Source organism: Rhineura floridana, chromosome 1 (genome assembly GCF_030035675.1).
Source record: "Rhineura floridana isolate rRhiFlo1 chromosome 1, rRhiFlo1.hap2, whole genome shotgun sequence".
Lineage (NCBI taxonomy): Eukaryota > Metazoa > Chordata > Lepidosauria > Squamata > Rhineuridae > Rhineura > Rhineura floridana.
In genome coordinates, this window is record NC_084480.1 from 163,096,462 (window position 1) to 163,122,901 (window position 26,440).

At 43.4% G+C, this 26,440-nt stretch overlaps 1 protein-coding gene across 5 annotated transcripts in view; it reads right to left on the minus strand.

The window, feature by feature from the left end:
• LOC133363794 (alpha-2-macroglobulin-like protein 1) overlaps positions 1–26,440 on the minus strand; it is a 178,864-nt gene that overhangs the window by 68,057 nt on the left and 84,367 nt on the right. For all 5 annotated transcript variants that reach the window (XM_061583281.1, XM_061583270.1, XM_061583261.1 and 2 more), the window contains exons 17-19: positions 21,667–21,849; positions 2,450–2,546; positions 1,973–2,108 (exon numbers count right to left, since the gene is read on the minus strand). In XM_061583281.1, the coding sequence (XP_061439265.1) occupies positions 1,973–2,108; positions 2,450–2,546; positions 21,667–21,849 (416 nt within the window). The remainder of the gene's footprint in view (positions 1–1,972; positions 2,109–2,449; positions 2,547–21,666; positions 21,850–26,440) is intronic.

Here is a 26,440-nt window from a genome sequence, read left to right on the forward strand (position 1 = left end):
TTACTTGGACATTAAGGCTTGTAGCAGTTACAAACAGCTTCCCCCCCCTCTAAACAGAACATCTCTCTCCAAAAGCAAAACTTAGACAGACACTAACAAAACCTGTTAGAACATTTCCCCAGTCGCTATCTCGATGGTTGCCATGGTACCGGCCTTGGCTGTCCGTTCCCAGGCCAGACACAGGCTTTGTAGCTGATAACAGAGGAATGTCTCAGTTTGCACAGAGGGAGGTGAAATATGTTCTAGAAAATTTCTATGTGTGCTCTATGTTTTTAATTCACCATGCCCACATTCCTTAAGTGGAGTGGTTTATGCACAGCAGGCTGAACACATGCATCTTGGACAGGCCAAGTTTGTTTTTTCAACAGCTAAATTATTTGCTTAAGTAGCAGCATATTGTAATCAATCTGATTTTACATCAAACTGCAGTTTCAGATTCAGCTGTTAATGCACCCCAAATAGAAATAGAACATAACCTCCAGTTTGAAACAGAAAAGGCTGTCTTCACTATCATACGACATTGACCAATAAAAAAGTGTTGAAATTAATAAAAATAAATTTGACACAAATTTCTACAATGAATAATGAGAGAATTAGAGAATGAGGTTAGATTTTCTGTAGTAACAGTAGTAACACAGGAAAGAAGCAAAGTAAAAAGAACACCAACAGACAAACAAAAATTTAATTCTCCATTTTTGGAGATGGCAGGTGTTGCCACCACTCACCATATGCTCAGAGGAACATGTTACCAAATTCTTCCAAGCTACACAGGAAGTGGATTGGACTGTGATAGACCAACTCAGATTGTGTTTGCCTTTTGACAAATTTGTAGGGCAGTACAATATCTCAGAGACGAGGTCAGGTCTCCTGCTCCCATGGTACATTCACTACAGCTGCCCAATTTCCCTGCTTTTTAAAGTTTGGTAGAAATATCTGTTGGTTATAGGTATGTTCTTAAACCACAAGGGGTTTTTTTTGCCTATTAGTGAATATATATATTGTATACATGTTTTCTGAGCACACCCACATTTGGGTTTTAACTTGCTGTACAATACAAACACATTCTATCTACATAACAACCTAACAATGGGAAAGAGAAAGTAGGGAGGAGGGCAATGCAAATTGGGTATATGGTTGGCGATCACACATAGCCTTAATTGCTAGAAGACTAACTGGAAAGCCACAACTCTCTATTGATCAGCAGTTTAAAGGAGGGGTTGGCAATCCAGCTCCTATGAGTGCCACGGCACCTGCAAAGTCCTTCTTTGATGCCCCTGGGATGAATCATAAACCCCAGATTCCCAGCTTTCATTTTTTTTAAAAGGAAGTTTCTAGCATTTTTAGAACCTGAGATATAAGGCAAAACATCATTCTTCTTAGTTTTCCTTCCCAGGAACTAGCCTGTTCCGCCATTTCAGCATTTTACTTTTGTACCACCACCCCTGGAAAAAATTGTCCTGCTGGAAAAATTCCTGTGAACATCCATGTGTGTGAGAGAGGGAGCGATAAACGTGTGTGAGAGCATGTGCGCATATGAGAGAGACAGAGAGGGGTGGGAGGGTGTATGATTGAGTGAGAGATAAATGCATGTCTGTTTGTACTCTGTATGTGTACAAAAGAGTGAGTGTGGTTTAGCCACTTTGTATATTTTTCCTTGTATTTCCTGTTATTATACAGCAACAGTGCATGTCTGTATCTGTGTGTGTAAAAAATCAATAGTGTCATTTTTGCTATCATGACCAGCAGGAATTTTATTATTTATTACCTGCCTTTCACCCAGAGGTCCCACGGCAGATTACATGAATTTTAAAACACATAATTAAAAACAGTTTAAAAACAGCTAAACAATGCCACAGAAAATAGGATGAGCCCTAAAACTATACATTTCAGGCATCAAAAGCCAGGAAAATGGTATCACCACCATTATGACCTGTGTTTACTTGTTCCCTAGCAAGGTTTGGGACTCACTTACTTGACTGGAACTAAATCCCAGATCCAGGCCTCTGGAAAGTATGTCCTGGCTTTGGGTCTCTCTTCCTTCTTACTTTCTAGGGAATTAAGAGCCTGAGCCACGTCTAGATTACTTTGGACAGGGATTATTGACGTGTCTGTAGAAAGGAGAAAAACATGCGGAGTCCATCAGTAAAGATGAATAAGCAGCAGAATGGCCAAATTTCAGACAGACATTATGATGGCAGAGATAGGCCAACACCACTAGTCTCATCAGATGTAGAACATCCACAAATCAAACTGTTGACTCAAGTGATAGAATGTCAGGAGGGAGATCTTATTTGGTCTGCCAACAGAACATCATGAGGTGAGTATCAGTAGGAATAAAAGACAGTTAAAACCTGAGGAGCCACAGAAAAGAAAAAAACAGAAAGAACAACTGATTTTTATATCCTGGGATTTTCCAGCAGCAGAACAGTCAGATTACTGTGATTCTCACCTTTAGCACTTTTAAAATGTGGTTTCCCTGCTTGCGGAAGCTCACATGAAACCGGCTTTTTAACCTTCGTGTTGGTTAAAATTTTCATTCTTAGTTGCTGTGGGAAACCAGAAGAACAGAAAAGTGAGGTGTAGAGGACCCAGCAGTACGCAGACGTCCAGTCAGGCATCAGCACCCTCCCTCCCTCCCAGTCTTGATGCTGCTCCCCTTTCTTCTGTCCATGCTGCCCCCTGCAAGGACCCTCCACCTGTGTACAAAATATGTATAAAGCTGGGGGCCACATGCAAGAATTTTTGCATGCATGGACTACATGTGAAAATTCTTGCCTGCAGCTCCTCCTTGCTCTGGGATGAAACAGAATAATAGCTATACTTCATTGTTTATCACATGGGGACCAGGGAACAGGGATCCGGTTGTGCTTCTCCTGAGTACCTCCTGCAAATTCCAAACCCCTTTCTGGCAGAGCTGCTCTCTGCTTCCTGGAGCTGAGTCTCACAGATCGTATAGTTCTGGCCTGCTGCTGGACTTCTCTATTGCTGCCTCAGGAAGGATTCCTCCTTTAATAATGATAATAATAATAATAATAAAATTTAATTTTTGTGTCGCCTATCTGGCCGAAGCCACTCTAGGCGACGTACAAACTAAAATTTAAGACCCGGCCTCACACCACTCCCGTTCCTATCTTTTCATAACCATCCTTTATTTTAGAATATCCATGATTTTTATCTTTAAAAATGCAAACTGAAAAAGAAATAAAGTTTAAGATTAATTGAGGAAGATCATTTTTGTAATTAGTACCCAGTCTGTAGAACCTTGAAAAAAAGGTTACAGACACTTGCTTTTTGCCACCCTAGCTCACTGCAGACAGTATATATAAAAAACACATCCACTGAGCTCAACTAGGTGCCCTGGACAACCGCCCAGCTGAGCTCACCCACCCTTAAAATCGGCCCTGGTCAGAGTAGAGCTACAACCGCCAGAATTTGCTGGGAAGAGGGATTGATTGTTAAACCACTCTGAGAACTGTAACTCTGTGAGGGAAAAGGGGTCTCCTAACAACTCACCAAACCCTTATCAAACTACATGTCTCAGGATTTTGGGGGGAGGGAGCCATGATGGTCTAAATTGGCATGATGTTGCTTTAAATGTATCATGTAGACGGGGCCTAAGATTGGTTGAAGTCTTGGAGCTGTACTAATTTGCAGGAATGAAATACTTAGAAAAATACAGACCTTTATAGTAGAAAGATACATAATTCTGGTTAAAGCATGGGTTCTCAACAAGGGGGGAATTTCCCCCCTGGGGAGGAATTTTAGGGTTCCAGGGGGGGAATTGGGACCACTATTCAGCAAAGTGTGATGTCCTGTAGATTATGTACAATCTGTAAAATTGTAGTTTGTTTTTAATTTAATCTGCGACATTCAATAAAGTTTATTGAATGTCACAGATTAAAATCGATTCTTGAACATGCAGCATTATTTTCATTTGCAAAATTAAATTATTATTTAAAGACCAGAAAGTGCTCCAAGAAATTCTGTTATAATATAAACTAAGAAATTTTTCTCTCACGAGAAACACCACCGTCACTCGCGAAACGTCAACACGCTATGAGAGACTATCTTGGGAAGGGGGGAATTATATTCTGAACAACGGTGAAAGGGGGGAATGGAGCAAAAAAGGTTGAGAACCACTGGGTTAAAGGGACCAGGATTTGATGCCTATGATACAAGCACTAAGTCCCCTTTTGCCACTTTCTGTATCTTCACAACAATCATTTGAGGTAGGTTAGGCTGAGAGTTGGTGACTGATCAAGTTAGGGAGTGAGCAAGCAATAACAAGGAGTTTAAAATATGAAACTTCACATGCTCACAGCATTTTTTGTAGTCCATGAAAGCTTATATAATAATATATTTGGTAGCCTTTCAGATACTTCATGATGTGGTTTTTTGTAGGCAGGGCTAACTCCAGGTTTCTGGGGGCCCTCGGTCACCGGGTATCAGTGGGCCCTTGTCCCCTCCCTTTCCTCCTCAAACCACATCCCTCCTCCCTTGTGGGCCCATTCCTTTCACACAAAACAATTTTTCACCAATATTGCAACCCCCTCTTATAAAATAAAGATATACAATTTTGATTTATTTTAATTTGGGGGGGTAAATTTACCTATTCTGTAGTCCTCAGTTCCTAAAAATTTATTCTGGTTCACCATGTTAATGATAGGCAGATTATATGAATAGTATCCCAGCATTATTGTCTTCTCTGATAATAATGCTGGGGAAAACAGAAGGGAGTAGAAAAAGAGGAAGGCCAAACAAGAGATGGGTTGATTCCATAAAGGAAGCCACAGACCTGAACTTACAAGATCTGAACAGGGTGATTCATGACAGATGCTCTTGGAGGTCGCTGATTCATAGGGTCGCCATAAGTCATAGTCGACTTGAAGGCACATAACAACGATGATGTATCAGAGCCTGGAATCTTCCAAAAAATATACTGACAACTAATTCTAATTTTTCACTGTTTCTGTTGGCTTCTCTACTTTAATGTTTTCACAGACAAAAAAATGTGTGAAGGAGGAGTTGAATCCATCCTTTCCTGACATTTGCAAAGATCTTTGAAAAAGCACTTTAAATAAACATTTCAATTCTCCACCAGGATTTTCTACTCACATAGGAAACTGCCTTATACTGAGCATCTAGCCCAGTACTATCTACACTGACTGGCAGCAGCTCTCCAGAGTTTCAGGCAGGAGTTTCTTCCAGAGGGTCTCTCAGGTTCAGTCTCTGATGGCATCTCTCCTCCCTGGAGATGCTAGTGGGGACTGAACCTTCTGCATGGAAGGCAGATGCTGCAATGGCCCTTTCCCTGCACTCACAACTTACAACTTACTCAGCTGTGCTGAGACATTAGGAAGCATTCTAGAGTTAATCTTAAAACTCCTTATTGTCACATGTCACTGTTATATCAGAACACCAGGGCAAGCCAAGGACAGAACTCTAGATAAAAGGCTGCCCTTTTAAGCAAATACTATTTTTTTAAAGTTAAAATTCCATTTCTCAAAAACAAAGCCATTCACAATAATCAGCTACAATTCACCTGTATGCTAAGAAGTATGTATAGTGTACAAAAATTGATACTGAAGGATACTTCCACATCACAGGGCTTACATGCTCGGATACTGTAGACCCATATAAACACAGATGCAACAGAATACTCCAGCCTGCCTCAGTCCATCAGAATCCCTCATAAAAATGTCTAATAAGAGGAATCACCTTTGATGTCTAGTACAGAATAAACATGCAGCACGGGTGAAGATTTAATGCTCTTAGTACTACTAATATAGTACTTTGTATGAAGGGCTGTAAAAAGGGCCTTTCTAGGGACAAACCATTAGTCTCTGAATATGCCAGGCATCATAAACGTACAAGTTTCCAACTTGAACAGACAGATGATATCTAGGACCTCCTGCCAGACCTGGTTTCAAATCGCTGCTCAGCGATGAAGCTCGCTAGGTGACCTTGGGCCCGTAACTGTCTCTCAGTCTAACCTACCTCACAGGGGTGTTGAAAGGAGAAAATGGGAAGGGGAAGAACCATCTTTGAGCTTCTTATAGAAAAAGCAGGATATAAATGAAAATAATAATAGGAGCTTCCCAGCTACAACTGGGATGGTGGGGAAGCGAGGGGGTGAAGCGAGGGGCTGAAGAGAGGGAATTCATATACAAAAGCCCCAGTACAGATCTGAACAATGGAAGCTTGCCTATAAAAGGAGAGGTTGCAATCCAATGCATTCACCTGGGAATAAGTCCCACTGAACCCAATGTAGCTTACTTCTGAGTAGACATTATTGGATTGTAGCCTAAGAAAACCAGGGAAGCTTTCTTACTTTCCTCCCAAGCTCCATATCCCACCCTTAAACTTAGGGTTGCCAGGTCCATGGCCTGAGACTAATCCTGTATCTTTAGGAGAAGAAAAAGTCAGCCAAGTGCAGGTGTTCTTGCAACTCTGTAATGGGAAAAACCACAAGGTGGAATTCTCCCTCCCCCCTCCACAACTTTTAAAGATACAGAAGACCTCTTGGAGCCAAGAGGTCTTCTCTATCTTTAAAAGTTGTGCAGGGAGAGGAGAGAATTCCACCTTGTGGTTTTTCTCATTACAGGGTTGCAAGAACACCTGCATTGGCTGACTTTTTCTTCTCCTAAAGATACAGGATTAGTCTCAGGTAGGGTTGCCAGGTCAGAAGCATCCCAAAACCTGAGATTTGAGGGGCGGGCCCTAGTGATGTCACAGGGCGGGCCGACTGATGTCACAGGGTGGGCCCGAGTGATGTCATGGTGCGGGCCCAAGTGATGTCATTAAGCATGATACATTAAGCATCAATTACAGTTGCTTGGAGCATACAATTAAAAAAAATCTGATTGGAAATTAAGATAGAAATTTTAGCTAAAAGATGGTGCCTGGGTAGGGAACATTTAATCTAGCCTACTTGCTTTCAGCAAGAAGGGTTAAGTGCCTTCAGGCCAGGGCAGTCACCAGAAGGCCACTGCAGGGACAAAGGAGCCTAGTGTTGTGGAGCTTTGGGGAGTAAAGATGGATGCTCCTGAAGGCTGCAATTCTAAATACACTGGGATTAAGCCCCATAGAACTCAACAGGACTGACTTCTAAGTAGATATAGTTTGGATTGCGCTGTTGGTAAACCTTGACTAGGGTTCTTCTAACAAGACGTCCATATCCAAGCAGGGTTGGCAACCCCCTGCCTGGAATGCCCTGCCCTTATCTTTTAACGTGGCTGCTCCAAACCTTTTTACAGATTTGACCCTTCAGAAAGAGGTCTGAGAAATGAGTAAGAGTAAGAAGTATCTTTTAAAATTGTTCTTTTCAATTCACTCTTGAATGAACATCATACCTAGGGCAGATCCACACCATCCATTTAAAGCACATTCAACACCCATTTGAAGCACATGAATCCCACCACAGAATCATGGGAACTGCAGTTTGTTAAGAGTGGTGAGAACTATAACTGTGAGGGGGAAATGACACTTCCCAGAATTCTTCAGGGGAAGTCATGCGTTTTAAATGCGAGTTGGATGTGCTTTACACATATTGTGTGAATCCACTTAATAAATTTTGCCTGCATGTAAATTGTTTTAATTAATTTTTCAAAATGGAAATAAGCTATAAACTGTAGTGGGTGACCATGGGCTACTCACCATTTCTCAGCCTATCTGCCCCTCAGGATGAAAACAATGGAGAACCATGACTACCCCAAGGCATACTTAAAATGTAAAGGAAGTATTGTACAACCATAGTATGAAACTGGATACTTATAGGGACACAGCATGACAAAACTGGGCGGAAGTAATGAGTGGGGTACCACAGGGCTCGGTCCTGGGCCCAGTGCTCTTCAACATTTTTATTAACTACTTGGATGAGGAGGTACAGAGCATGCTTATCAAATTTGCAGATGATACAAAATTGGGGGGCATAGCTAATACTGTGGAAGACAGAAAGAAAATTCAAAGGGACCTTGATAGGCTGGAGCATTGGGCTGAAAACAACAGAATGACATTCAGCAGGGATAAATGCAAAGTTCTACACTTAGGAAAGAGAAACCAAATGCACAGTTATAAGATGGGGGATACTTCGCTCAGCAGTAGGAGAAGGATCTTGGAATTGTCGTTGATCACAAGCTGAATATGTGCCAACAGTGTGATGTGGCTGCAAAAAAGGCAAATGCTATATTAGGCTGCATTAACAGAAGTATAGTTTCCAAATCATGTGAAGTATTAGTTCCCCTCTATTTAGCACTGGTTAGGCCTCATCTTGAATACTGCGTCCAGTTCTGGTCTCCGCACTTCAAGAAGGATGCAGACAAACTGGAACAGGTTCAGAGGAGGGCAACAAGGATGATCAGGGGACTGGAAACAAAGCCCTATGAGGAGAGACTGAAAGAACTGGGCATGTTTAGCCTTGAGAAGAGAAGACTGAGGGGAGATATGATAGCACTGTTCAAGTACTTGAAAGGTTGCCACACAGAGGAGGGCCGGGATCTCTTCTTGATTGTCCCAGAGTGCAGGACACGGAATAATGGGCTCAAGTTGCAAGAAGCCAGATTTCGACTGGACATCAGGAAAAGCTTCCTAACTGTTAGAGCCATACGACAATGGAACCAATTACTAGAGAGGTAGTGGGCTCTCCAACACTGGAGGCATTCAAGAGGCAGCTGGACAGCCATCTGTCGGGAATGCTTTGATTTGGATTCCTGCATTGAGCAGGGGGTTGGACTTGATGGCCTTATAGGCCCCTTCCAACTCTACTATTCTATGATTCTATGAAAATATTTATATAAGCATGACTATCAGTTATGTTTATTATTTATACAACCTGTAAATATATTTATAGTGCAATCCTATGTTTGTTTACTCAGAAGCAAGTCCCAATGTATTCAATGGGGTTTACTCAACCAGGGAAAACTGTACCCTGAAGTGATAAGGAACTTGTTCTTTTAACGAGACCTTATCCCAGTCTGCGTCTGTGTTGGAATTGCTTTTTAATATGTTTTTAAACCTTTTCTTAAAAAAAATGTTTTTAAAGCTTTTAAAAATGTTTTTAAAGATGTTTTGTTTTAATATATTTTAAAGTCTGTTTTTATTATTTTTAAAGTGTTTTTAGTGCTTTTGTTTGCCGCCCTGGGCTCCTACTGGGAGGAAGGGCGGGATATAAATCAAATAATAAATAAATAAAAATAAACTTCATTCATTTTTTTAAAAAATCAGTATTAGTTTCCTCCATAATAAAAACTGTGATAAACCCTGCCTAATTTCTTTAAAAATAGGGTTGGAGGGGGAGAGAAAGATTTACAACACAAACACAAGTCTGAGCTATGTTTACTCAAAAGTCCCATTAATTTACAGCACAATCCTAACCATGTCTAATTGTCTACTCAAAAGTAAGTCCTAATGGAGTTCAATGGGGTTTACTCCAGGTACATGCTTTACTCCCAGAAATTGCTTTACTCCCTGAAAAGCAGGTATTGGATTAAATACTTTCATATTTCATAGCCCAGGGTCTGACTCTTGGACAGAAGAGGAAAAAAAACGTTAAGCCATATTACTTACGCAGACTGCAAAAATCTTAAAGCCACCATTTTCTGACATTGAAATTAAGCCTAGGCATGCCTGGATCAACAAGTCACAACCCTGGCTTCATTGGCTACAATCCTGAAAGGGCGGGGTTACAGACAGAGCTTGGAAAAGTTACTTTTTTAAACTACAACTCCCATCAGCCCCAGCCAGCATGGCCACTGGATTGGGCCAATGGGAGTTGTAGCTCGAGCAAGGAATTGTTCTAAAGATTGTAAAAAATCAGTCGCGCAGTAGGGCGGTTGACGCTTCGGTGTATATCTCGGGAACCAGACCACCTAGAAACTGAAGCTGAGAGTCCGGAGATTAAGGGGTGCTAGCCGGAGAGCCAGAGGGGGCCCCCCAAAACCAGAGACTCCAGCCAAAAACCAGAGATTAAACAACATGGGGCAATTCTGGCCAGAGGTGAGAAAAGCAAGGGCGGGGCTGGAGTGTCCGGCTGTTTGCCGGAGATCTGGCATCGCTAGTCTCAGGCCAAGAACCTGGCAACCCTACTTAAACTGCAATTCTAACTACATTTACCTGGAATGAAGCCCTTCTAAATTCAACAGGACTTACTTCTGAGCTAAACACAGGCTGTTTTTCCAGCCCCTTTCTCCCCTCAGTATTGCCTCGTTCCGTTGCTAAGCTCAGCCCCTCCTCTCATGTCTGAAACTCAGGACAGGCAGGGCAGCTCTTTAGCAACTGTCCAGGCACTTCTTATGACCAGGCTTACGACCCTGCACTTACTTCTCCAGAAAGCTAACAAGTGCCGAGATGAATTATACAGCCTGAGAGAAGGAGCTGCTGGCCATTTGTGACACCTTCGAGACCTGGCACCATCTGCTGGAGGGGGTGCGGCACGAAGTGGAGATTCATACCGACCACTGAAACCTAGGAAGTTTACAGACGGCCCGCATGCTGAATCAGCAACAGGTTCGCTGGGCCCAGTTCTTCACCAGGTTCCACTTTTACATCAGTTACATTCCCCAGGCTCAGATCCGCCAGGCAGATGTGTTGTCCCACAAGCCTGAGGACCAGGATGTTGGTCAGTGACGCAGGCTGTGAGACTCACAGACAAGGTTTTTAGCAGAGAGAGAGAAACCTGAAGCAGAAGGGTTAAAACCTTCACCCAGGGTGAACCACATAGAACGTTTTGGGGCAAAATGCTGGGTACATGTTGCAAAACAGTCAAAAGCTCAAGCAGGACGCATTTTGGGATTTCAGAATTCATATTATAGAGTTTGGTTGCCTGAGAAACAACAAGTAGTGTTAAGCAGAAACATAAAGGTGATAGATAAACCTTGGAGAGACAGTCAAACAGTGATCCTAGATAGTGAAAGCAAACAGGAAACAGCTGATGTTCCTTTTGGACAGCAAATTCCATTAAAAACTGCATTAACAGATTTAATACACAGTGGCAAACGTACTGTTAAAAGACTGAGAGGTGAAGACATAACAACACATGATACAGAAATGCCAAGTACTAGTGGTGCAGGTCCGAATAAAATTGAAAGTGAAGAAGAAATGGAAATAGATAATGTCAGGAAATCAGAGAGAAAAACGAAAGGTCAACCTCCTCAGAGATTTGCATTTAATGTTACACAACAGAATAATGAGACAGATGAAATTCCAGTAGAATGGGAAAAAGAGGGACCAATAGATAAGGAAACAATGGATCTAATGTGGAAGTTTTGTGTTGAGGAATGAAATAAACGTATCATCAAATGAAAGTGAACAAACATGAATCTGTGAAACTTGTGTAAATAAAGAATAAAGAGAAACTGAACTGAACTGTAAATGTAAACTGTAAGAAAACAAACCATGTACTGAAATGTATTGTAATGAAAAGTTAATGTTGTAGAAATGTAATAATTGTAACATGAAGTTTTGAGGTCTGTAAGTCTCAGGTGGGGGCTGTTGGTCAGTGACGCAGGCTGTGAGACTCACAGACAAGGTTTTTAGCAGAGAGAGAGAAACCTGAAGCAGAAGGGTTAAGCTGTGAGAACAGAGTGCCAGACTATCAAGGTCAGTGGCTGGCTGAGAGTGTGATAAGGTGGGAAACTTGCAGGAACAGAGTGTGGGGGAAGAAATGTCGATGGAGAGAGCTGTGTCTAATGTCTTTGCCTAGTAAAGACTCTTACAAGAAACTTGCCTGGCCTGTCTTATTCCTGTTCTATACGGCACTTGAATTCAAACCACGTTTGATCTATTCACGCACTCGCCAACACAGGACACCCAGCTTACCACACAGCAACTTCACATCATTCCCTTGGAAAAGATGGTTGCAGCCAGTTGCCCTGACCCATGGTTCGAGGAACTGCGCAGAGCCCAAGAACAAGACCCATATGCTCAGGAAAGGGTGCGGGAACTGGAGCAATCACAGCAAGACTGTGCACCATTGAGCTGGGCTTCGTTATCACTATCAGACTCTGTATGTGCCTCCAGAAGAATTCTGTGCCCAGGTGCTTCACCAGTGTCATGACACCTCCACGGCTGGTCATTTTGGGGTTTTTAAAACACTACAAGTTGTCACATGGGACGTTTAGTGGCCAAAGGTTAAACATGACGTACAGAGATACGTACAGTCCTGTCCAACATGCACAAGGGCAAAACATGCTCCAGGATGACCTGCGGGTTTATTGGAGCCTCTGCCCACATCTGAGGGACCCCGGCGAATGGTGACTTTGGACTTCATCACAGACTTACCCGCTTCCCAAGGGAAAACTACTACTTCGGTGGTTCTGGATGCTTTCAGCAAAATGGCTCACTTAATCCCGTGCAGGGTTGCCAACCGCCTGAGAGACTGCCCAACTGTTTGTACAGCACATTTTCCATCTTCATGGCCTCCCCACCAGTTTGGTATCGGACCAGGGAGCCCAGTGAGAGAGGAATTTTAACTCATTGATCAGCTATTCAATTAGAATTGCTTTTAATCATGTATTGGCTGGTATAGCTGTGCTCTGGTTCATTTATAATGGGTGTGATATTAAAGTAGAAGAAATGGGGAAATACTGTTCAGGCAGCAAATGTTCAGAGAACAGGGAAGTTGTGGTTAGGCAGAGAACTATTTCTCAAAGGTTTGCCTTTTGAAAAGTCAGGCCGCTTGCAGCTGGCATGAGCTGGCTAATTGATTGTAGGAGGGTACCACCTGGCCTGGCACATGGATAAGACTACCCTTGGGTGTATGAGATTTTTGCCATACATGGTTATGAGGTAGGCTTTCCTGTGACATATGTTATGATGTATATTGTTCTTAATAAACTCATGTAACCTGGTATAGGGGAGAGCCCTTGCCTTTTGGCTCTCCCTGATGGCCATCAGAGTCTTATTATTGCTTCTCAATAAAGCTCTGGCCTTTTGGCTGTTGTGAAGTGTTTTCCTTCCACACCAGGTTACAGCGCATTCCTGGCGAGCTTTGCGGCAACTGCTACAGAGTGAGTTAAGATTGTCATCTGCACACCACCCCCAGACAGATGGACAGATAGAGAAAGTGAACGCTACTCTGGAACAATATCTCCACTTCTATGTAAATTATCAGGAAGACAACTGGGTGACATTATTGCCCCTGGCTGAGTTTACCTACAACAACTCAGTGCACTGCTCTTTGCCAAATTTGGATTTCACCCACGTACTTTTGCCACCCCTGGCTCTATTCTGGCCATCCCAGCAGTGACAGAGTTTGTGCAAGCATTGCAGGCAATGCAGCAGTTATTACAGGAGCAACTTTCGTGAGCAAAAGCCGACTACAAGCGGGTAGCATATCAACGTTGCCAGCCTGGCCCAGAGATACAGGTTGGAAACAAGGTGTGGCTTTCCACATGTTATCTGCCCACCCAGCCATAAACTAGAGGCTCAAAGACTGGATGTCTTTGAAGTGGTCGCTCAGATCAATCCAGTGGCATTTTGTCTACGTCTACCCGCTTCTCTCAAGATCCATCCCTTAATCGCTCCTTAACGCCAGAGAAACTGCCAGACACCCACCGAGTGCACGAGACTCCGCCTCCCCCCGTTTGGATCGATGGTCAGGAGGAGCAAATCCTTGACTCATTGGCAGGGCCGACTCCAGGCATGCCGGGGCCCTTGAGCATCAGCTTGCCTTGGGCCCTGGCGTGCACGTGTGCGGGGGGCCCCCACACCCCCACCTACCTGTCTCCTGTCTTTTACCATTGCCCTTAATGAAGATGGCGGCCACGGTTTCCCTAAGGGCAAGGTCTTGGAACGGGTGGTTGCTGGCCAGCTCCAGGCGCTATTGGATGAAAATGATTATCTAGATCCATTTCAATCGGGTTTTAGGCCCGGTTTTGGCACCGAGACAGCCTTGGTCGCCCTGTACGATGACCTATGTCGGGAAAGAGACAGAGGGAGTGTAACTCTGTTGATTTTCCTTGATCTCTCAGCGGCTTTTGATACCATCAACCATGGTATCCTTCTGGAGAGGCTCGCGGAGTTGGGAGTTGGAGGTACTGCTTGGCAGTGGTTCCGCTCCTACTTGGCGGGTCGTCTCCAGAAGGTAGTGCTTCGGGAACATTGCTCGACACCGCAGGCTCTCCAATATGGGGTCCCACAGGGGTCAGTTTTGTCCCCCCTGCTTTTTAATATCTACATGAAGCCGTTGGGAGAGGAGGAGTTTTGGAGTGCGTTGTCATCAGTATGCTGATGACACGCAGCTCTACTTCTCCTTTTCATCTTCTTCAGGTGAGGCTGTCGATTTCCTGAACCGTTGCCTGGCCGCGACAATGGACTGGATGAGAGTTAACAAACTGAAGCTCAATCCAGACAAGACTGAGATGCTGTTGGTGGACGGGTTCTCTGATCGGATGGTGGATATATACCCTGTCCTGGACGGGGTTACACTCCCCCTAAAGGACCGGGTTCGTAGTCTGGGAGTCTTTTTAGACTCTTCCCTCTCACTTGAGGCTCAAGTAGCCTCGGTGGTTAGGAATGCGTTTTACCAACTTCGGTTGGTAGCCCAGCTACGTCCCTATTTGAGTAAAGAGGACCTTACATCAGTGGTACATGCTCTGGTAACCTCACGTTTGGAATACTGTAATACGCTTTACATAGGGCTACCTTTGAAGACAGTTCGGAAGCTACAACTAGTGCAAAATGCGGCGGCCAGATTGCTGACAAGGACCAAGCGGTCTGAGCATATAACACCTGTTCTGGCCAGCTTGCACTGGTTGCCAATATGTTTCCAGGCTAGATTCAAAGTGTTGGTATTAACCTATAAAGCCTTATACGGTGCGGGACCACGATACCTTGAGGAACGCCTCTTCCGATATGAACCGGCCCGTGCACTACGTTCTGCTACGAAGGCCCTCCTCCAGGTTCCAACTCACAGGGAGGCCCGGAGGGTGATGACAAGATCTAGGGCCTTCTCAGTGGTGGCCCCCGAACTATGGAACAGTCTCCCCGAGGAAGTACACCTGGTGCCGACTCTGCTCTCCTTCCGGCGCCAGGTCAAAACCTTCCTATTCTCTGAAGCATTTTAAGTTACATTGATTTACTTTTAAAAATGTTTATTGTATTGGATTGTTGATTGTATTTTAGTATTATTTTGTTATTCATTGTATTTTTATGCTAATTTATGTTCCCCGCCCAGAGAGCTATTGCTAGTCAGGCGGTATATAAATTTAATAAATAATAATAATAAATAATAATAATAAGGGGATGAAGCCTCCGCCACCATCTTTGTTGAGGGCACACGTGCATGGTACGCGCTCACATCTCTGCCATCAACTAAGATGGCAGCAATGGCTTCAGTGCCTTAGGGAAGCCACGGCCGCCATCTTCATTAAGGGTAATGCTAAAAGGCAGGAGAAAGGTAGGTGGGGCAAGGGAATGGCGGGCAGGCGGAAGCTCCTGCCCTGCGATCCACAGGTGGTGCCGCAGATCTTAGAAGGGGAGTGGAGGGCCCCTCAGGGGCTCCTGTAGCTCCGGGGCCCTTGAGCCAGTGCCCTACCTGGCCACCCTTTAGAACCGGCCCTGCTCATCGGCGCCGGGGAAAGCTGCAATACTTGATCCATTGGAGGCGTTTTGGCCCAGAGGAAAGATCTTGAGAGGCAGCAACCAACGTTCACGCACCGGACTTGGTGAGAAAGTTTCATGATGCTAACCCTGACAAGCCAAAGCCACTGGAGTGGGGGAAGATTCGGCATGGGGGGGATGAGGTGGTGACCCAGGTGGGGAGGGGAGGCCTCAAGGCACCAGGCTCTGACATTGAGGACTGGGAGGATGAGCAGGGGGAGGGGACAAGCAGTGGGGAAAGTTCTCAGAGCACGCACATCCCAATCACTGACACCTCGACTGCCCCCACATCTGCCCACCCCACTGAAAAACAACAAGAACTGTTGGAGACCGTCCCGTGGAGACTGATCTGTTACATACAACCCCCATCCCTGCTCCCACGGTTCAGATGCCCCCTGCTACACCTAACATTTCCCAGCCAGGCACCCACAGGTTCCCACGGTCGAGCAGGCTAACCACCCACAACTCTCGGAGAGAGAAGCTGAGAGCCAGCCCCCTTCACCCCATTCGCACCAGTGGCAGAAGAGGGAAATTCAAGTGTCGTTAAGGAGAAGCCAACAACTTCACGCGAAAACCCAGGCTTCTTAAGGAGGCGCGGGGGGTGTTTCTTTGCTGCGTCAACATCGGAGTGCTGCAGAGTCATGTTTAGCCAGAGTTAGTCAGGGCAAAGTTTCTAGAAAGCATAGTTAGGTGGATGAGTCATAACGCTTTTGATATAACTGTTACTTTAATAAAAAGAGAAAAACTCACAGAACCGAGTGAGCCTCTGTTCCTCGACTTCAGGCAGGGCACTTAGTCAGATCAATAAACACCATATATAAAGGTTCGTTTTGCTCCCAGCATTTTTCTTGAAGCTGTTGTGCAGTGAAGATAATGTCCACTGTCCCCCTGGAAGGTGGAAACCATTTTGGGATTTGGGGAGGATATCTTCTGAGATAGGTAGGAGGCGATTTGCAAGGATCCTTGCAAGGATTTTACCTATGGTAGCAAGGAGGGAGATGCCTCGATAGCTCCCACAATCTGTTCTATCGCCTTTCTTAAAAAGAGTGGTAATTATGGTGTCCCTAAAGTCATCCAGGATCTCCTCCCTTATCCAGATCTTTTCGATGAGCTTATGAAGTTGTTGTGTAAGTTCAGGCCCACCTTCTTTAAAGACTTCAGCAGGAATTCCATCATGTCCGCTAGCTTTGTTGTTCTTCATTTGATTGATGGCTTTACTGACTTCATCCAAATTAGGGGATACTGCAAGCTTGTCTCTAGTTTGTTGTAGAATTTGCGAGACTTCATCAGCCACAATAGAGTTACGATTAAGGAGGTCGTGGTAATGCTCTTTCCAACGCAGTGCAATATCCTTAAGAAGTTTGGTACCATCCATTGAACATAAGGGATTTGTACCATAATTTGTTGGTCCATAGATGGCCTTTGTGGCATTAAAAAAGCCCTGTATATCATGAGCATCTGCAAAATGCAGGATTTCTTGAGCTTTCTTTATCCACCAGGAATTCTTAAGTTCTCTAGTTCTTCACTGGACCTCAGCCTTTGCACTGGCATAGATTTTCTTCTTAGCCAATGTCATTCTGCCATATTCAGAAGGCTTTCCTTTTCTTGTCGATGATACATTCAATCTCAGTATCATTCTCATCAAACCAATCCTGATGTTTCTTAGTTTGGTATCCAATTGTTTGTTCACATGCTGTAATAATGCAAGTCCTCAGTTTAATCCAGTGTTCCTTGATGTTTTCAAGGAGTTCCATAGGTAGATATGTCTTAGAAAAAGGCTTTGATCCAATGACATGGATACCACAATGATTGGAAGTCTTTTATCTGCTGCAGCCTTCATCTGCCTTCACAGCCATTGTAACATACACATTGTTATCCTCCACCTGTTCTGCAATTGAGGACATTCTTGGATCGTTCTTTGTCTGGTTCCTCTCCCTTGACCTTACCGCCATGGGTGACCCTGCTGGAAGTACATGACTCCCTATGGCATCTCTCACAGGGTTCATTGGAACACGTAAGCCCACCCACCACTACAAGGTGACGATCCAGCAAGTGATACATATGTACATACATACATACATACACACAGACTCTTTATATATTCAGTGCAGTGGGGGTGCAAACTTTCTCCCCGTTAAGACCAATAGGAATGGAACAATCCAACCCACACTCACCAGCTTGGTAAAAGTTATTTGCTTACTACGTGATATATTTTACTCTTAGTGCTACATGTCTGCCCCGTGGCAGTGGCTGAAATCCCTTATTCCTAATGCCAGATTAATAGAGGCAAGCTTAGAATTTAATGCTGTAGAATGCACTCAGCACATATTTAGAGGATCCATTTTCTTTATTACTATGTCACATATTCAAAGCCCAAATCTTGTTTTTGCAAGGTCTGGGGAGAATTTCCTTTATTTAAAATTTGAAATGACAATGATTTGTTTGTAGCCATCTTCTTTTATACAGCCAAATTTCAAACATTATATATTTTGCTAAGTAAACCACTTGGGAACTTTAGTTGAAAAGCAGTATATAAATATTTTACTACTATTATTTCTGGAAGGACTCCATGTACATTGTATGCCCAAAATACTCTGAAGTTCAGGCAAACCTTGCTGCACAACAAGGTTCTGTTCTTTCTAGTAGCATATCAAATACTCTAAAGATAGGATACATCATTCCTATTTACTTGCTGATCTTCAATTTACTGCTCAGTGTAAGGATAAGCTTGGGTGTTACTTCAGGTACAGTAGGGCCCCTCTTCTCGGCGCCCTGCTTTTTGGCGTTCCATTCATACAGCGCCAGCAGGGCGATCAGCTGGAGGGGGGCCTGGAGCTCCCCATACTCCAGCTGATCACACCGGAGGAGGGGAAGATCCGCTGTAGCGTGCTGCAGCTGATCTTCTCCTCTTCTGGTGCGATCAGACTCCTGCTCAACCTGATCGCGCCCGCGGAGGGGAAGATCTGATCTTCTCCTCCTCTGGTGCAATCAGCGGGTTAGGTTCCAGACCCCCACGCTACAGCTGATCCACTTTTTGGCGGTTTTCGCTTTCCAGCAGAGGTCTGGAACCTAACCTGCCATATGAGTGGGGCCCTACTGTACTTCAAACTCATGCAGGAGTATAGTCTGGTGTTGGAAAGGATTCTATGACAGCACTGCTTGCTTTGAAGCTAATTAGATAAGATTACAGTAGGGCCCGCTTATATGGCGGGTTCCATTCTGGACCCCCGCCGTAAAGCGGAACCTCATTGAGTTGAATGGGCCGCGTCGTGCAAAAATGATGCAAAAACGGCGCAAAAGGGAAAAAAGCCCTGTTAAAATGGATATGAAAGCCGCCGCATCAGCGGAATGCCTTAAAGCGGAACGCCGTAAAGCAGGGCCCTACTGTATTGACTGAACTGATAATATTGAAATCTTGATTTCTATCTGTGTTACAGGTTGTAGCATTCATTTCATATTTCCTAATTGTAGTTAAGACCAAGGCTGTGGAGTCAGAGTCGGAGTCTCGGAGTCGGAGTCAGAGTTGGAAGCAATTTTGGGTGGAGTCGGAGTCAGAGTCAGAGTCGGTAAAAATGTACCGACTCCGACTCCAGCTTCAAAATAAATTTTGATTGACAAATTTTTTAAAATATAAATTCAAAATGTCAAAGAAGCTTCCCATGAAGTCAGCTGTAGTTGAGCATTTCACCATAACTCAAGATGGAAAACATTTTGTGTGTCAGTGTATGACACAGGACCCAGATGAAGACAAATGCTGTGATACCAAGATCAGCGCATATTCAGGCAGTGATAAAAATGCTCCTATGACAGCTTCCAATTTAAAAAGACATTCACAGCCCTTTCCAGGGCTGTGGCGTTGGAAGCAATTTTGGGTGGAGTCGGAGTCAGAGTCGGACAGTAGAAAAATAGAGGAGTCGGAGTTGGAGTCGAAGGTTTGGCATACCGACTCCACAGCCCTGGTTAAGACAACCTCTCAGTCACAATATTGCTTTTAACTGACATTGTGTATTTTTATTGTTTTTGTAAGCTACCCTGAGAGCAGGATATAAATCCTCTAAATAAATAAATAAATAAATATTCCAAAGTGTTGGAAACTGAAGTCTAGGCATTTAAGGCTGAAAATGTAAGTTAAAACAAAAAAAGATGCTTCACATCCTCCCCTAGTTTTTGGTGGTAATTGTTAGGCACAAAAACGAAACAACTAGACAATACAACCATTAATATGCTTAATTTGTATAATAAGCAAATGATTCACATAATATGCAAGTTTGTCCAGTTTTGTAGGACTGGAATATGGCAACCCTATCTTCAGAGGTATTTGGGCCTCGGCCAAGTTGGGTTAAGATAGCCGCAGATCACTATGGGTTGGGTATGGCAGCCCAGAGTGATCTGGGGCTATCAGGAGGCGGGGCATAGGGCAGGAAAAAAAGAGGCAGGCATGCACGGGAAGGAAGAGAGAAAATGGGGAAAGGAAGGACCTCTTTCTGGGAGAAGGAAGGTCCCTTGCCCACCAGACCTTTTCTCCATTCTGCCATGCCTCCCTAAGCCCTGAGTGCCAAATCCCCTTAGCTAGCATCCACCCTGAATGCAGGGAAGCCTCTTGTAAAGGAGCAGCACCCCGCAGGAGGAATTCTCTTGTTGATCAGCTGATGAGTAGTACGGTTGCATGCACTGCTCTCAGTTGCAGGGGAGGAGACATAGCGTCTCCTTCTTCCCCCTTGACCATATTTTTAATTTTAAACAACCCTTAGCCCTGTCCCCTGAATAACTTTGGGGAAGGATCCGAGGCGGAGTGAGTGGTCTCATCTTTGGGGCAGGGTGGATTGGCCCTCATTGGGAACCACAGATCGGGGACATAAGGTGGGTAGGGAGGGCTGTGCACAGCCCTAATTTTCTGGTACCTTATTCCATGTGTTCCTTTTTTTTGATGAAGGAGGCCCTATTATGGGAACTGGACAAGGGCCCTCAACTTCCTTAATCCAGCTTTGTGGTGGTGGTGGTGTTATTGTGTTGTGGTGGTGGTGGTGGTGGTTATGTTGTTGTGTTGTTGTTGTGTTTTTTGTGGTTGTGTTGTATTGTTGTTGTTGTGTTGTTGTTGTGTTGTTGTTGTTGTGTTGTGTTGTTGTTGTTAGATTTATTAGTTGCTTATTATCCAAAGGTCTCCAGGTGACTTATCAATATTGTTAAAGAAACAAAATATATCACACCATAGACAACATAATAAAACAACCACTACCCCATGCAGCCTTGATACAGATGTTCAAAATTGGCAGACTGCTGACTGCGATATCTGGAAAGGAAGTTGGAAATCTTTATGGACAACAGTTACCCTTCGTCCTTGACCACTGTGTCCAGGTTGATGCTGCATCTGGAAGTCTGCTGGGCGCAGACAGCTTTGTGTTATGTACTTGGATGAAAAAATAGATAGCTGCTTTTTTTTCTGTTAAATGACCAGGCTTGGATGGACTGCAGAATGGCCAATAATGTTATGGAGTGGAGAATGGACCAGAAAGGGCGATAGCATGCAGATGTTAACTGCATCTTTCCCCAGCCACCCACCGACACCATAACACAGCCAAGGAAGCTCCTCCTCCCCCTGAGCATTCAGGGCCTTCTCTGTTGGCACCTCAACTCACCACTGTTGGCACCAACCACCCAAGGGGGGATTGCTTGGCCCCCTCACTAAACAGTTTACATAACAAACTGTGCTTGCTCTTTTGCAAAGTGTTTGGGAGAGTGGCCTGTTAATTGTTTTTATGCTGTACAGCTTTGTTGTTTTATTGCTGCTGGTGCTGTGATTATATTACTGCTTAGAAGTTTCATTTATATTAAGTCGTTTTGCAAACTCTTATACAGTAGTTGGAGAGGCAGACTACAAATAGCTAGAAATACATAAAACAAAGCATACATAGGGCCCTGTATTGAAGAATGATAGTGAAGCATTCCACAAATCTATTAATGAATCTCAAAATGTTTAACAGAAACAAACTCCCTGGTACACAATGTACCTTATGAAAATGAGCAAGGTAGGTTTCAGAGAAGCCAAGCTCAGGGGTAAATTCCACTCACCTTAAACAGGCTATAAACATCAGCTTCACTCTGATACCAAGGAGCTGCCCTCGAGGACCCTTGTTGTTTTTTACTGGAATCCAGAGGGGGAAGACAAGGATATGGTTCAAAGTCTTCCAAGCGATAGGCAAATCCTCTTCCGCCAATTATATAACCCCAATAAGCCTGATGAATTTCAAACACCTGGAAACAAAGAGTTGGAAATGAGGAATCATGCAACTGTATTCAGTGTTGATATAGCTGATTTATAACAGATTTGGCTGCAAGCCACACTGAAGTTCCTTTTGTTTGAGAGGCATTGCTGTAGCAGTGCTCTTCACAAATACTATTGCTGCGCTATTGCTGCTCAGGGATTGCGTTGTATGGAAAACAACACTGTTATCTCCTTTCTTAATAACATGTTTCCATGCTACACACCACTGTATATTACAGGTCACCTTAAGTCATTTGTACCATATATTCTTTCTTGGTCACACCACTTTGCACTAGACATCAATGTAATTGGTTGTAATTGCGTGGAAAGTTGGAGGTGTCTGAAGGATCACGTGTTGTTTTTATTCAGGAAAATGCATGCACACCTGTGCAAAGAGACATCTGCACATAGAATGTGGCATGCCTTTCCCCCTTTTAATACTGTTTGAACTGTACACAATACTAACCATGCTATTAAATAAAGTTATTATTCTTAAAGAAGACACCTGTCTTATGCTTAATAAAAACATGACAGTAGACTTCCGGGAAGGGTGACTTCGCCTGTGCCTGCCTTTGAGACGAGCTCTCGTCTCAGAGGAAGCTTTTTCAGTTTTAAAATCAGTCAGAATGTTTTTTTTGACTGGTAAAGACTTTCTCCCGGGCAGGGAGAAACGTAGAGATTAACCACAAAAGCCTGTGTTTGTTGGGAGGACTGGATTTCATTAGTTTATGAGAGAAGGTTCAGCCAGCAGTGCAGGACGGACTTCCAAACAAGCTCTAACTGATTAAGCGACACGTTTATCTTTTCTTTAAAGGAAAACGGATTTTAACAGGCAAGCATCCTTCTTTCTATTTTTATCATCTGGTTTAAATTGTTGCAGCAAAAAGAGATTTGTCAATGAATTAGCTATAAAGAATCCCTGGGTGAGTTATAACTCTTCTCTTTCATTCTCGAAATTAAGGAGGAAAGAAATTGAAAAAGCTTATCTTTGTTATTATTGCAAAAAGCTGGCCTGGAATTGTGCATTTTAAAGATACAAATGGATGAGGAATTTCTATTCCGAGGAGAAAAAAAATAAATAAATCTGATTTATGAACTTTGGAGTATTATATGTCTGGGACTATTTTTTTTGGTCTATTTCATTTTGACGAATCTGCTTGTTCACGATGCCACTAACTGTTTTGATGCTGTGAACTAAATTTGTTTTGCATTCCTGAACATATAAGAGATAAGGCAGGCTGTGCTGTCTACACTGTGATGTCATCAGGCTTGGAATATTAACCCAATTGTTGCTGGAATAAGAAGTGGGGTTTTTTTTCTTCGTGGTTTTAAGAATGGCAATCAAGAAAGTGGCTGAGATCCTGGAAGTAATTATGTTTCAGAAAATAATGGATGAGATTGTGATAACGAAACAAACCCTGAGACAGGGTAGACAGGAGATGAAAATTGAATTTGGCAAAATGAAGCAGGAGCTTAAAGAAATAGGGGATCTTGTGAGAGAGGAGGTTGATGAGATCAGAGATACAACTCGACAAGCATTAGAAGATGAAAAAAGAAAAATTAAAGGGAAGATGCAAGCCCTGGAGATTGGAACAAATGTGGAACTGGAAAAAGACTTGGAGTTTATGGATATTAGAGATAAAATTTACTGTTTGGAATTCAACGTTGTCTCTGAAGAAATTAATGAAGATATTAGAGATAAAGTTATCAATGTCTTGGATAAATTTCTGGACTGGAATGATGTGATGGAGCTTGACATAGAAAAAGTCTATGGAATTAATTACAGATATGTGACAATGGAAAAACTCTCAAGAGATGTGCCAGTGCATTTAGTAAAAAAGAAGAACAGCGATATGACTTTACAACAATATTTCAGCAACACATTCAGAATTGATGGCAAGGAAATATTTGTGATAAAGGAAATTCCCATCAGACTCTTATTATATGACTATGGCTATGACAGCAAGATTATTATGGGATATTGATAATGGAAGAATGGCTACTGAAATTACTGGACTTAACAGGATTATGGAAGATGGAAGATGGAATTAACATTGATAATGGAAGAATGGCTATTGAAATTATTGGACCTAACAGATTTGATGAGATGGATTAATCGACATGTTTATTTGGAGAAAAATTGATAGATATATTTCTCAAGCAATTGAAACCTCTCTTTGACTTTTTGTGGAAAGAATAAAGTAATGTTTATGAGATTTGATGATTAATTAAGATAACTACTGGAGGAAAGTGATTTTGTAATATAATTTAAGAGACAGGTTTGTTATATATTGTAGACCTATAACTGATCTGCGACAAATCGGAAGTCAACATTTTATTTTATTGTTTAATTATTTTTGTTTTGTTTTGTTTTTGAAAATTTGAATAAAAAATATTTAATGATAATAAAAACATGACAGTAGAAAGTGTGAACAGCATTTGCCATTTGGTGTCGGCTTGGAGTGGGATGGGGACCATGGTGTACTATAGTGAAAAGGATACTGATGTGGACTTAGTTTTCATCAGTCCTTCAGAAAGATCTCTAAAAGGCTTGGGTAGTCAATGTGTGTTAAAGTACTCTTGTGCATTAATGAACACTCCTGTCCACAACATATGTGGCTCCAGAAAGGTTTTCCATTTGTGATTTTTGGCTGCAGAGAACTGCTGTGCAACAGTACCAGGCACAATGAAAAGGACCTCCCATCCCCCACCAAAAGGAGGAAGAAAATGGAGGGCAATCAGAAATATCTCCCCCCCCAAACAAAATGGTGAAGGTGTGGGGAAAAGGCATTTCAAATCAAGTACAGTGTAAAGGTGTGAAGTAGGCACAGCACTAGGGTCCAAAAATCATGAATGATGACTGTCAGATCACTGACAGTAAATGCAGGATAAAAATTCCTCCCCATGAATTCATCCCCTTGAAAAGTTAAAGATTGGGGGAGTGGGGAGAAAAGGTAAGAGGAAAAAGTGCCAAGCTGGTTCTGCAGGATTCAAACCACTCCTACAGATAATAGCAATAACAGTTTGTGATTGCTAGTTCACATGGAAATCAGAAGCCCAAGGATAACACAAATGAAACCAAGTTATACAAACAAGTTTGGAAAATCCATAGGTGTTTTTTGCCAATTCTTAGCAAAAAAGTTTTAAATATCTTAGAGGCAATGGGAAGATAAAAGCAGGAAGATCAGGCAAGGAAAATATCAATAACAACCCACAAAGGTGCAGTAGGAGTTATTGCAATGTGGCTTCATTAAACCTTTCCAGATCAGGACTAGTGCCAGCAGGTGGCCAGGTCAGGCACTGGCTGAGGGTCCCTGCTGCTACCCAAGGGCCCCTTCCATTGGCCGCTTGGAGGGTGGAGCTTGTATATATGTGGATGACACTCAGCTCTATCTCTCGTTTAAATCTTCTCCAGAGTTGGCTGTGGAGACCATGTCCAAGTGCCTGGAATCCGTGAGTGGATGGATGGGAAGGAACAGGTTGAAGTTGAATCCCGATAAGACTGAGGTGCTGCTTGTGGGAGACAAGGGAAGGTTGGGAGATGTTGACCTGATGTTCAATGGGGTAAGATTGCCCCTAAAGGACCAGGTCCGCAGCCTTGGGGTTATTCTTGATTCCAGGCTGTCCATGGAGGCTCAGATTTCGGCAGTGAGCCGGGCAGCCTGGTATCAATTACACCTCATTCGTAGGCTGCAACCCTACCTCCCTGTTCATCAGCTCCCACTGGTAGTACATGCCCTGGTCACCTCTCGTTTAGACTACTGCAATGCGCTCTACGTGGGGTTAGCCTTGAAAACGGTCCGGAAATTACAACTTATACAAAATGCTGCGGCTCGACTACTTACAAATTGTCGCCGCCGGGAACACATCACTCCAGTGTTATTCGATCTACACTGGCTTCCAGTTATTTTCCGGGCTCAATTCAAGGTGTTGGTACTAACCTTTAAATCCCTACATGGTTTCAGACCAGTTTACCTGATGGAGCACCTCCAGCGCCACCAATTATGCCGCCCGACAAGATCAGCCACTCAGGGCCTTCTCTCAGTCCCACCAACGAAAACAGCTAGGTTGGTGGGGACTAGAGAGAGGGCCTTCTCAGTGGCGGCCCCCACTCTCTGGAACTCCCTCCCGTACGATCTTCGCCATGCCCCTTCCCTGGTTACATTCCGCCAAGCCTTAAAAACCTGGCTCTTTGGACAGGCCTTCGGGACTTCCGGGCAGGGTTAATTTTCAGGACTAATTGCCTATTACTCTGAACTGTTATCATTCCTATTTATAGTTTCCTTGTTATAGTGTATTTTATGTGTATTTTATTGTGCTGCATTTACTGCAACTGATTTGTACGTTGCCTAGAGTGGCCATTGGCCAGATAGGCGACACATAAATTAAATTATTATTATTATTATTTTTGTGCTCCACAATCCCCGCCAACATCAAGTCAGGGGCTGTGACTGGATGGTGGTGCAGATTGCAGAGCAGGAGCTCCACTGTCCCAGCCAACAGCACTGGCAGGTGCTTAAATATGACCAGTTGCTTCACCTTGAGCGTTAGCATGCATGCCTGTCATTATCTTGGGTGATG